The sequence below is a fragment of the Rutilus rutilus genome, assembly GCF_951802725.1.
Source record: "Rutilus rutilus genome assembly, chromosome: 21".
Taxonomy (NCBI): Eukaryota; Metazoa; Chordata; class Actinopteri; order Cypriniformes; family Leuciscidae; genus Rutilus; species Rutilus rutilus.
In genome coordinates this window covers 21,857,904-21,871,843 of record NC_140226.1, presented here as the reverse complement: position 1 = coordinate 21,871,843, position 13,940 = coordinate 21,857,904, and the positions used below count along the sequence as shown (strand labels likewise).

Here is a 13,940-nt window from a genome sequence, read left to right as displayed (position 1 = left end):
AGCTATTTGCAACGAACTAATCAAACAAAAGTAATTGAAATAGCTCAACACAACAAATGTGTTAATGGGTTTCCCTAAATTCAACTGAAAATGCAACTTTTAATGACTTCTGCAGTCTCAAAATTATTCAACCCCCTGAATAGAATCCCTCACAACAGCACAAATCTGCAAAACATGTGTTGTCTCAAGCACACCTGATGTAACTAATCAAGGGCTTCATTAGTTGCACAAGGTGTTCTTGAGCTAGAACACATGAAATATCTGAACTGACTGGGTTTGTTGAGTGTCACAATTGACTGCATGTTAGAAATATGGCTAAATATGGCTAAGTCAAAAGAATGGTTCAAAAAGTTAAGAGAAGATGATATCGCCCTTCACAAACAAGGAACAGGATACAAAAAGATAGCGAATGCACAAATTGTTCCTAGAGACACAGTTTGAAGCATAGTTTGCAAGTTCAAAGTTTAAGGAATAGTGGTTACACTACCTGGACAGGCAGAAAAAAGGAAGCTATCAGCGGCCACGGCCAGATTTCTGAGAAGGCAGGTTCAGAAAAACCCTCGGGTGACTGTAAAAAACCTGCAGCAAGACTTGGTGGCAACAGACACTGAGGTTTCAGCTGCATTACTAAACGCATGCCAGAACTCCAAGACGTACACCACCACTGACCCAAAAACACAAGAAAAGTTGGCCCCAATTTGCTCAAAATCATATAAATACGCCACAGACGTTTTGGGATTCTGTTCTTTGATGCGATGAAACAAAACTGGAACTTTTCAGCCCTATGGATCAGCGTTATGTCTGGAGGAAGAAGAATGAAGCATATGCTAAAATAAACACTCTGTATAAAGTTAAGCATGGTTGTGCTCGTGCTGCTCTGGGGCTGCTTTGCATCCTCTGTCACTGGAAACCTGCAGCGTGTGGAAGGCAAGATGAATTAATTTAAGTATCAGGAAATCCTAGAAGAAAATCATCATGCCATCAGTGAGGAAGCTGAAGCTTGGGCGTCATTGGACCTTCCAACAGGACAATGATCCCAAGCATACCTCAAATTCCACCAAGGCTCGGTTGCAGAAGAAGTCCTGGAAGATTCTACAGTGGCCATCATAGTCACCTGACTTGAACCCCATAGAAAATCTCTGGTGGGATTTGAAGGCGATTGCAACACGCAAAACCAAGAATTTTATTGAACTGGAGGCCATTGCTCATGAGGAATGGGCTAAGATTCCTCAGAAACGCTACCAAAAGCTGGTGTCTGGTTATACCTGTCGTTTACATCAGGTCATAACTGCAAAATGGTGTTCTACTTAGTACTAAAGATGCTTGCTAGAATAGTTTTGAGACTGCAGAAGTCATTAAAAGTTGCTTTTTCAGTTGAATTTGGGGAAACGACTTGAAACATTTGTTGTGTTGAGCTATTTCAATAAGTTTTGTTTGATTTGTTCATTGCAAACAGCTGAAAGTCTGTAAATTTTGCCAATAAACCTGATTTGCAATGGGGGTTGAATATATATATATATATATATATATATATATATATATATAGTTAACCAAACAGGTTTGGTAACAATTGACATCTGTTGTGTGGAACAACATGAAGGTGAATAAACAATGACACATCTGTGTTTCTTACTTGTAACTTGCGAACTAATGTCCTCAAGTCCTTTTCATCTTTTCCTTTTCATCCACCCTTCCAAATCTTTTATTTTTTCCCCCCTCCTTCCTCGTCATCCCACCAGGAGAAGCCACATAAGTGCTGATATTTGAAATGTCTGGATTGGTCAAAGCATCCTTAGAGGATTGGTCTCTGTCAGGATGAGTGTGTGTGTGTGTGTGTGTGTGTGTGTGTGTGTGTCTGTGCGTGCGTGTGTGTGCGTGCGCGCTTTCACGTGCATGTACAGCTTATTCACTCACTAGCACAAATAGTAAATCTTTCCTTTCTTCCCTCCTTCTAAATCAAAGGGTGAAGCTTCTTGACCTCTGCATTAACAGAAATAGTTTTCCTGCGGGAGAGCCGTGTTATGGGGAGAGAGAGACTGCGTGTGACATTTATGGAGTCAGCTTCTGCCCAGCTCTCCGCTCTCACCCTGTTTGTGCGCTGACAACACATTTGCAGCAGTCTCCACTCACGGTTCATGTGCGGTGTGTGTGTGTTGAGAGGAGAGATTCTGTATATTATTCAGCTTGAACAGGGAGGATCATCAATAATAACTAAGCGCTGTGATGGAGGCTGTAAAAAGAAGTGCTCCACTGTCTCGGGTGGAGTACATTGAGTGCTCGCTGTTTCCTTTTTGTTTTTAACTCTTTTTTTACTCATGTGAGAAGAGAGAGATTTTTAAAAATGGTTTTGATATACAGTGGCCCTAAAAAGTATGTGGGCACTCTTAAAAATGTCTGAGTGCCATTTCATTAAAAAACAACATTTCCGGTTTCCACTAAAATACTAAGCAACAGAGCTGTTTTCAACATTGATAATAATAATGTTTCTTGAGCAACAAATCAGCTTATTCGAATAATTTCTGAGGGATCATGTGACACTGAAGACAGTAGTAATGATACTGATAGTTTTGATCACAGGAATAAATTACATTTTAAAATATACCATCATAGAACACAGCTATTGTAAATTGTAATAATATTTCCCAATATTATTACTTGTATTGTGTTTTTGAAAAAGCTAAATGCAGCCTTTGTGAGGATAAGAGACTTCTTTCAAAAACATAAAAAAATCTTACCAACCCCAGACTTTTTGAACAGTATGGAATACTAATGCAGACTAAAGGTATGTGGTCTCTGGTTGTCAAACGTTAGTGGATTATTTCCATAGTTAATTCTGTGTACACCTATGTTAACTTGTGGGGAACTGACTTTGTAGATCCACTAGATGTTTAAAAGACATTGCAAAAATGTCTCAGAAAAATCTGATGTTATGTTTGTTAATAAATGTTTGATTTGATATTGTGGTCTGTGCAGTGGTATTCAGACATTTGTAAGTGTTAATTAAGTGTGCAAATATTTCTTTCTAGAAACATTTTCTATAATTTGGCTGTGTGATGTGTTTGGCGGCTGTGATGACACACAGGCCTCAGGGTCACAAGGAAGGTCAGTGACTGTCACTTTGGCTTTGTAGGATCAGCCAATCAGAATGCAGTGTTTTGGCCTTTGAAGAGAGAGAGAGAGAGCTACAGAAGGCACCACACGGTAGAGAGCGCACAGCAAGATGGCCGACATCCAGTTCTACGGAAAGATGGATGAGAGACAGTATATTCACTGTGGAGGTTAAATGACAGGAATGTACTGAAACACAAATAGCTTTCCATATATTAACAAGGGGCAAATGATTCCAAGACTGCTATATTTTTTTACTTTTTCTATCAGTAACATCACAGTAGAATCGAATGTTGCTTGCTAATGTTAGAAACATCCTTAAAAATATTGACATATCCAGTGTGTCTGACATGACTGCAAATTTTAAATGGGTCTAAAGCATGTATATGTGTGTGTATTTTTTAGGAATGGCACAGGGGAATGACCATGGCACACAGTACCGTTCTGCCATCTACACCTACAGCCCAGAACAGCAAGAGCTGGCCATGATGAGCAAGCATATGTACCAGGAGGTGCAGTATATCTAAACACACACAAACTTTACATTGAATTCTGTTGCTTTTATAATGAGTTAATGGTATCTAATAACCCCTAACACTAGCCCCTTCAAACCATTCATTAAGATTCTGTTATTTATTATTAAGATATTACTTAGCTAAAATAAGGACATATCATAGACTTTTATTGTTTTTATATAAAGTTAAATATAATTGCTGTACAAAAAGCCCTACAAGATAACTTTTTGCATTTTTATAATTTTTTTATTTAATAATAATTTTTACATTTGAGAATGTCCCCAAAGGGAGATTTTTTTTTTAAATCAGATTTTGCTAACTTTAGGGGACAGTTTTGTACATACAGTGCTCATTTATGTAATTTTTTTAAATGATGTATTAGAGGGGGCATTCATGAGCAATTAAGTACATTATCGTTCAAAACATTGGCCAGTAAGATTTATTTTTCTTAATTTTTGTATCAAGTAAGGATGGATTAAATTGTTCAGAAGTGACAGTAAAGACATTTGTATTGTTACAAATTATCTATATTTTGAATAAATGCAATGCATTTCTTTTGAATCCTGAAAAAAAAGTGTGTCATGATTTCCACAAAAATATTAAGCAGCACACCTGTTTTCAACATTGATAATAAGAAATGTATCTTGAGCAGCAAATCAAGACATTTAAATGATTTCTGAAGGATCATGTGACACTGAAGACTGGAGTAATGATGCTGAAATTCAGCTTTGCCATCACAGGAATAAAGAATATTTTAAAATATATTAAAATATATATATATATGTATATGTATATATATATATATATATGTATGTATGTATATATGAAGAGTTCAGATGCAAAAGCCTCTAAGTGCCATCTGAAATTTTCTTCTAGAATGATCATTTTTATCAAACTCGTATATTTAAGTTCAATAATTTCACTTAAATGGCCATGCAAATTACCTATTAATTGTCATTTAAGTGAAATTACTTAACTTAAATATACAAGTTTTACAAAAATGATCATTCTAGAAGAAAATTTCAGATGGCACTTAGAGGCTTTTGCTTCTGAACTCTTCATATATATATATAATATATATATATATATATATATATATATATATATATTAATCTTTCACAATATTTCACAATATTTTTTTATTATTGTAGTTTTACTGTATTTTTGATCAAATAAATGCAGCCTTGGTGAGAAATGTAAAAATAAATAAAACGACCAACCTCAAACAGTCATTTACATTTAATGCATTATTAAATTTAATGTGAAAATATAACCACAGATTTAGCCACTGATTTGCTTTTTCTTCCCCATCACATCTCCAGAAGCGCTTCTGTCCTCTCTTTTCGATTCTTTGCCTCTCTCAAACTGTCCACTGTCAAACTCTGACCGCCCACACCTGTCAGAAAGATGCGTTTGTGAATGCTCATGAACGCTGCTCATCTGATTGTCTGGACAGTTAGCCCTGTCGAACTAGCTTTGTTCGCTTTGTTTTGATGCTTTGTTTTGTGAGATGCAGGAGCTTGGGTAAACATCACCGTGGTACGCTTTGCTCCTCATGTCATCTGTCTTGCTTCTAGGGCTCAGATGTGATTTGGGTGAGAGGGGAATGAGGCGGTGGCAGGGAGGTTGGGTGACCCCTCTTGGCCTTGGCCTTGTGCGCATCAGGGGTGAAAGGTCAGGTTTGCGGGAGGCAGCTGTGGTTAAAGGGACGCAATTAGATTAGGGGACGAAACGGACATGCTGTTGATGGCCCTAGTGACCCCACAAGCTTAAATGAACACACACACACACACACACACACAGATGTAGTGAGGACGAGGGGGTGCATCCCACAAACTGCATGTCAGCAGGGGTTAAAATTGACCAACTAAATGTTATGTGTATTAAAGTGTTTATATTTATAATGTTTTAAAGTGTTCTTGCTAAATAAAGAAAGGAGAAAACATGGATGAATTGGACAGACATGCAGTTATTATATATATATATATATATATATATATGAAGAGTTCAGATGCAAAAGCCTCTAAGTGCCATCTGAAATTTTCTTCTAGAATGATAATTTTTATCAAGCTCGTATATTTAAGTTCAGCAATTTCACTTAAATGGCAATGAAAATAACCTATTTATTGCCATTTAAGTGAAATTGCTGAACTTAAATATACAAGCTTGATAAAAATTGAAAAAAGATAAAGAAAATTTCAGATGGCACTTAGAGGCTTTTGCATCTGAACTCTTCATATATATATATATATATATATATATATATACAGGTGCTGGTCATAAAATTAGAATATCATCAAAAAGTTTTTTTATTTCAAGAATTCTACTGAACAGGTGAAACTAATATATTATATAGACTCATTACATGCAAAGTGAGAGATTTCAAGCCTTTATTTGTTATAATTTTGATGATTATGGCTTACAACTTATGAAACCCACGAAATCAAAATCCCAGAAAATTCGAATATTACATGAAATCACACAGTAATTACACAGTGACACCATGGTCATTGAACCAGGTTTTGGTTATTTTGGCAGTGTGGGCAGGTGCAAATCCTGCTGGAAAATGAAGGAAGCATAAAGTGCTCTGAAAATGTCCTGGTAGACGGCTGCGTTGACTCTGGATTTAATAAAGCACAGTGGACCAAAGTCCTCTTTTCTGATGAGAGCAAATTTTGCATCTCATTTGGAAACCAAGGTCCCAGAGTCTGGAGGAAGAATGGAGAGGCACACAATCCAAGATGCTTGAAGTCCAGTGTGAAGTTTCCACAGTCTGTGTTGGTTTGGGGAGCCATGTCATCGGCTGGTGTTGGTCCACTGTGCTGTCCACTCAACGCAGCCGTCTACCAGGACATTTTCAGAGCACTTCATGCTTCCTTCAGCAGACAAGCTTTATGGAGATGCTGACTTCATTTTCCAGCAGGATTTGCACCTGCCCACACTGCCAAAAGAACCAAAACCTGGTTCAATGACCATGGTATCACTGTGTAATTACTGTGTGATTTCATGTAATATTCTAATTTTCTGGGATTTTGATTTCGTGGGTTTCATAAGCTGTGAGCCATAATCATCAAAATAATAACAAATAAAGGCTTGAAATATCTCACTTTGCATGTAATGAGTCTACATAATATATTAGTTTCACCTGTTAAGTAGAATTCTTGAAATAATTCCACTTTTTGATGATATTCTAATTTTATGACCAGCACCTGTATGTATGTATGTATATAAGAAGTCTCATGCTCACCAAGGCTGCATTTATTTGATCAGAAAAGTCAAAATGTTTGATCAAAAGTTTTTGGAAAAAATATACAGGAAAAAAGTAATAGTTTATTAATAGTTTATTCCTGTGATGGCAAAGCTGAATTTTCAGCAGTCATTACTCGCAGTCAGTGTTACATAATGTGCTAAAGATGCTGATTAGGTGCTCAAGAAACATTTCTTATTATTATTAATGGAGAAAACAGTTGTGCTGCTTAATATTTTTTGTTGAAACGGTGATACTTTTTTCTTCCGGATTCTTTGATTAGAAAGTTCAAAAGAACAGCATTTATTTGAAACAGAAATATTATTTTATTATTATATTTCACTTTTGATAAATTGAATGCGTCCTTGATTAATAAAAAGAAAAAAATGTAGTCTAAATAATGATCGATATATGATTATATACGAGAACTGGTGTTGTCTGTGTAAATAGTATTACAAATAAATGATTCTATAATATGGCATGTGAAGTTGTAGGTGATATGACCTGAAACCTATAGGCCTTTTTAATGGAACGAATGGCTCCGGATTGCATGAAATCTATTTTAAATATGTTTATTAAAAGTGCGACACATCTCCTAGACTTTATAGCTTTTCTCTGTAGTCGATGCTTGTGCTTCTCTCCTGATCCTTTTCTCTCTGAGGGCAGAGCAAATCTGAAGTGGTTTCGAAGAGCAGCTTGGTTACATAAGCAGCAGCAGTGATGAGATTAGACATGTTAGCCCAGAGTCTTGTTAAAATATTGAGGAATGTGCGTGTGTGTTTGCGTCCGTCTTACTTTGGAAAAGCACAACTGATTGTCTCGCAGTGGAGAGTGAGAATTTGAAGAGGGACAGTGAAATGAAAGACAGACGTGATGAGCGTGAAGAGATTGATGAGGCCTTTTTGAGGACTCTTCCATAAGGTCAAGCTCAGGTGATGAATCCGACATCACATGCAGACGGGAAATGAATTATTAGCACCCGTCGAGAGTTGCACTCCATCAGAGTCTCTCAAAACTCTGCCATCAGTGAGGGCAGTCAGGGAGAAGGAAAAGCAGGAGTGGGAGAGGAAGAAACGCTCTTTTAAATGCTGTGGATGAGGACGGGAGGGGTGCTGTAATAAAATGTAGGAATTTGCAGAACATCAAAGAGTTTTTATTCAGTAGCAAAAGAGAGCGAGACGCAGGAAGAGAGAGTGAAGGTACAATTCTGCTGCAGTGAAGCACTTTCTCAGAGGAGTTATTTTAGGGATTTGAATTGAAGTTTATGAATTTTCTTTGTTTATCTGCTTGTGTTATGCTGCAGACATCAACATTTGATTTATTTATTTATTTATCATGGATATGTTCTTTTCATTGCCCATATCAAATAATGTGCAGAGATGAGTTTTTGAAAGAAAAAGGCAATGCACAAATGGGATAAAAAAATCATTTTAAAGTCAAAATTTACATTATATATATTTTTCATCTTTTGTGCAGTCTAATGCTATTATTATTCCCACTTCAAAATGTTATCATAATATTTATTATCAAAATAACATTTTGTAATATGTAAGATTTTTATGTAAAAAGCTTTTTTTTATTAAATGAATAGACCGTATTGATGTTGCACCCATATGTGTCTTTTTTAATTCATTATTATTTTCTTTAGTCATGTTTTTGTTTGTTCCCTTTATAACCCATGTCAAATTTTATGTAAAATTCTTTTCAGCTGACATTAACCGATTAAATTCACAATCTAATCAATTTCCGGTTTTCTTTTCTTTTCGGGTGGAATATCCTTTTATTGTGAAATACGTCAGTTTATGGAAACCAAATGCGTTTTGAACGGTGTTTGGTTCTGACTTTAAGAATAAAGGAAAACGATTTAAATATCATTTCGACCATGTTAGCAGATTTCGAGAATGAAAAGAACCATGTAGTAATCATAAATGTAGTAGTAATTGGCCTAAATAGATAAGTTTTTCTTCCAAAATGCTAATCGCTAGTGATGCCTAGCTCAGGTTCCCAAAAGCGCTCTATCTAAAAACAAAATCTCTCTCTCTCTCTCTGTTCCATGTCATGTAATCTTAAACACATAGATGCTTTGATCTGTCTCCTCTCACGGGTCACATGACCCTCCGCTGTCTTATTCCCTCTCACAAAATGCAGGAACAGCCAAGTATGACAAAATGGATTCCTGACTATATCTCATGCACATAGACACAGACACACACACACTCACACACACTCATGCTTACATGCAAACTAAACATGGGTGGAGATGTGCATAAATGCACAGAACATGCAAAGAACAGTTCTTTTACATATTCTGTCGTCCTCTTGAATCTTTAGCCTATGTGAATCACACATGCATTTACAGATGTGTATATATACACCTACACATGCTTTTCTATTTGTGCTGCAGAACTATACAGCTTCTGATATATAAGCAAGATAGCTGAACTAAAACACTGACACATTTTCCATATTCAGATATTTTGCAGCATAGCTTTTTGGTTCATAGAAAGAGCTGCATTAATATTCATTATTTATGTTGTAATGTTAAAAGTAGGACAAGCTGTTGCAGTTAAACGTAGACAGGGACTGTGTGTGTTAGCGTGCTCTTGTGCAGATTTGTGAGTGTGTGTGTATAAATAGTCTTATAAGGTGAGTTTGTGCCAGAGTCCCACAGAGAAACCCTAAATCAAATTCAATCTGATGGGAATATTAAGGGAATTCTGGTTGTGAAACAGCTGTTACGAAGACAGTATATACACCAGACTAATATTAACATGAGTGTGTTTAAGGATGCAGAAACCCTTTTGTGTTAGTGGCATTAGTTGAGTCATCAGAGTCACATGAAGCATATTCAGATATGCAAATGCTTATGTAATATCTCTCTCTCTCTCTCTCTATCTCTATCTAAATCTCTTTCTATCTCTCTCTGCTTGACTGTCCAGAGAAATGTTCTCCTCCACCGGAGAGACACAGACCACCGAGCTTTGACAGCGCCAAGTTTCTGACACCTTTTCCACACACACACACTTACAATTTCCCCAAATTTACACTTCCTCTGCTTTTAATGTACACTATTTGAAATAATTTGCACAATTTAAAGGGTCATAAAACCGGGCTCAGCAATAAATAAAAAAAATTCTGTTGGCCCATCCAGGCCAGGAACATTAGATTTGTTCTTGACCTGCCAATTTAGGCCTAACCCCAAAAAATAAGAATTGAAAAAAAAAAAAATATATATATATATATATATATATTTTTTTTTTTTTTGTGAAAAATAATTTGATATGTGCCTGAGGTATTAATTAATTAATTAATAATTTAAGAAAAGAGGAAACCGATGTGCTCTTTAAAACCACAGAAAAATGCCTAAATTAACTGAATTAATTCATTTATTTGTTTTACATTTTACGTGTTACATCTTTACCAAAAATAACTGCATTTTATTTATGAGTAATTGTAATGACAATTATTATTATTCTTATAAATAACATTATAAATAAATAATATTGAAATCATAATTTTCTCACACACTCATATTCATTTTTCTCATCAAGTGTTTGCTCCTCTCTTTATGCACACCTGGCTAAATGTTTTCTTCATCTTCCTGTTCACTGTAGCAAGTGTAACCATGTAATAATCCAGTAAGATCATTCTCACCTTTTTGCCTTTTTAAAAATATTAATTTCACAGACAAGATTTTTAAATACAAAGCATATGGGAAATGTTGGCTTTATGTTGTTGTATAGGTATCTTTGTTTTTGTTTATGTCCCAGCTTTTGTTAGGATATCAGGATGTTATGGTGCACATACAGCCTCTTTTGTTAGACATTAAATCAGAAGCGGAGTAAATGCAGCAGACTTCTGTCACCACCTAGTGACTGACATCTGAAACTACAAACAATTCAAAAAGGACAGTTGTGAAGGCTTAAAAACAGCACAATAATTCTTTCCTCCTTTTCTTTCTGTTCTAGAGACATGTTAGCTTTAGAAATACTGTGATTGATGTTCAAAGGTGTTTTTTTCTCTATGTTTTTGTACTAGTACTACCTAAAGCAATTTTCTGCTGTTGGAGTTTACAGAAGTGACCCCTAGAGGGAGACAGAACTTCAACCATGTCCCTTTTAAAGAGTTTTGGACACAATACCTGGCTTTAACATCTCACACACAAGAAAGTCTCAGTTCAAATCGAGTTGCTTCTCCCTAGACAGCAATCACATTTACCCTCTTGATATCAAGAATGTGTCATCATTTACCGTCTCTTTCTCTGCTCTTCTGCTAGGCGCTGGCGAGGAAAGGCCTGGGTGAGATCACCACAGAGATCCGAGAGCACACCGAGTTTTACTATGCTGAAGACTATCACCAGCAATATCTGCACAAGGTGCCTAAAGGATACTGTGGGTTAAAGGGCACAGGTGTCACCTGTTCTTTTGGAGGAGAAAAAGATGAACTCTGACTCGGGGCACACAGACATAATTGTCTGCTGTTTTAAAGGGATAGTTTACCCACAAACATTTTGTCATAATTTATTCACCTTTATGTAGTTCCCTTTTTTTCTGAGGAAAGTCATACTTAATATTTAATATTCTTCTGAATAGCTGGGTTATCGTTATCTAAATCTAAAACTATAACAAAACATTTCTCGTTTTTATTAAGCTTCTTTTTAGTTAACTTTGGCCTGGTTTCACAGACAGGGCTTAGATTAAGCCAGGATTAGGCCTTAGTTCAATTAGGACATTTAAGTAGCTTTTATAAATATGCCTTAGACAAACACATTACTGGTGTGCATCTTGAGACATTTTTTGAGAAAAATATCCTTAATATATTTTAAGACAAACCATGTGCAAATTCATCAGTCAACACCATTGCTGAGTATTTTCTCTTTATATCCGGATGGCAGTCCGTTTTGACTTCTATTCATTCCCAGGATATGAATTCTTGATCAACAATTCAAATTTCACTAGTAAAAATGTTAATTCTTGATATCAACAATGATGTCATCACTCACAGAAATACAAATTCTTGGTATCAAGAATAAATTTCAGCTTTTAGTAAAAAAAAATAACTTTTAAATTTTAGTAAAAACTTGAATTCTTGATATTTGTAATTGTATTTTCACTAGTGATATGTCACCATAGGCTGCCGTTCAAATTCAATTGTTGATATCAAGAATTGATTTCTTACTAGTTGAAATTCCAATTTCACATATCAGAAATAAAATTCTTACTAGTAAAAATGTAAATTCCTAATATCAAGAACTCAATTTTCACTAGTTGAAATGTTAATTCTTGATATCTGAAAATGTATTTCTGATATCAATAATTAGGAGAGTAATTTCAGACATCTGAAAATGGCTTTCTTACTAATAACAATCACATTCATGATACCAAAATTAAAATTTGTACTAGTAGCAGTTTAATTGTTGATATCAAGAACAGACATTTGTTGGCAAGCCGTTTTGACCTTAATTAATTCTCAATATATGAATTATTGATATTAACAATTACATTTTCACTAGTTAAAATGCAAATTCTTAATATCAGAAATTAGATTTCTACTAGTAACAATGGAAATTTTTTATAGCAGGAATTACATTTACACTAGTAAAAATTTTAAGTCTTGAAATCAACAATAACGTCATCACTTGCAGAAATACGAATTCTTGATATCAAGAATTAAATTTCAACTAGTAAAAATAAAATATTTTCACTAGTGAAATGTCACCATAGGCTGCCATTCAAATTCAATTGTTGATATCATATCTTACTAGTCCAATTACACATATCAGAAATACAATTCTTACTAGTAAAAACCTTTATTTTTGATATCGATAATTATGTGGTTACTAGTCCAAATGGTGAATGGGAACATTAGCATTTGTGTAACATTAGCAAGCAACACATTATCAGCTGTTTGAAAACGTAGTCAAGCCAAAGTCTAATATCAGTTACCGTTGTGTCTGATGTTGTAGAGAGCAATACATAAAATGCATTTCCTGTATAAATCGCTCCATTTTCTGCGGAATCAGTTTCTGGTTCAAACATATATGACTGAATTAAACCAATGTTTCCACTTGCTATTGTGTAGCATTTACTACAGTTGACTGAGTGGATCAGGTAGTCCGAGCTGGTGTGAGTGATGTGCAAATTCATGGGTCCAGGTCAAATGAAGCAACTGTGCATGTAGAAATTATTTTCACAGGAAAAAGCATTTAAATATGCCATTTTGATAATCAAAGATGAGTTTTAAGGGATACAATTATTGACTACAGGGTGACTTAGACTATATCATGAGAACAAAACCCAATAAAAATAACAAAACTACTAAATTAACATGAAAACAAAAAAATTAACAAAAACTATAATAGCATATCAATGATACTAAAATAACACTGCTGTAAAGCACAGAAAATGATGGTCACTCTTTTTAGTTAAAATAAATGGGGATTATAGGCTAGCTTTCATGTTTTAAAAATTAGAACAACATTACTCACCCAAAACTATTGTATGGTATATCTTCAGAAGAATATCGTGCTCTAGTCGTATGCACTATTTCACTGTGCTTTTGTGTACTTTTTGTAAAGTTTAAAAGCTTAATTTTTTTCCCCATGAAAGAAATTCAAACCTTTTTCATTTTGAGGTGAATTACTCTTTTAACATGGGAGTGCGGTTTTGCAAGTGTATTATGTGATCCATGTATAAAATGACAGATACATGTGTAGTATGCATCTAAAAATGGATTTTCCTGACAAAATGTTGATAGTCTAAGTTGGAGCTTCAAAGCTACCAGCAACCTTCTGCCAGTGATATTTCCTGAAGCTAAATCTGTCACACTGTCTGCTCTAGAGCATCTGCTCTGTGGATGCCTTGTGCTCTGGCCAATCTCTGATCTCTGTGGACATTATAGTTCTCCAGCATTCTAATACATCACTCCCTGATTTAAAATACAAATGACAAATTCTGCCTCTTGGTAACATGCATTATAACGCTTGCTTTGTGAAATCCGGAGTTTTCATGACCATTCGGAAAGGTGTACATAAGACTGTTTACTTTAATCTGCTTTAGAACAATTGTAAA

At 35.2% G+C, this 13,940-nt stretch overlaps 1 protein-coding gene across 1 annotated transcript in view; it reads left to right on the top strand.

Annotated features, from left to right (window-relative positions):
• The window catches only part of msrab (methionine sulfoxide reductase Ab), a 30,835-nt gene extending 17,894 nt beyond the window's left edge, over positions 1-12,941 (top strand). Inside the window, exons 5-6 of the mRNA XM_084393372.1 lie at positions 3,514-3,620; positions 11,147-12,941. Of these exons, the coding sequence (XP_084249498.1) occupies positions 3,514-3,620; positions 11,147-11,320 (281 nt within the window). The 3' untranslated portion in view covers positions 11,321-12,941. The remainder of the gene's footprint in view (positions 1-3,513; positions 3,621-11,146) is intronic.
• The last annotated feature ends 999 nt before the right edge of the window (positions 12,942-13,940 follow it).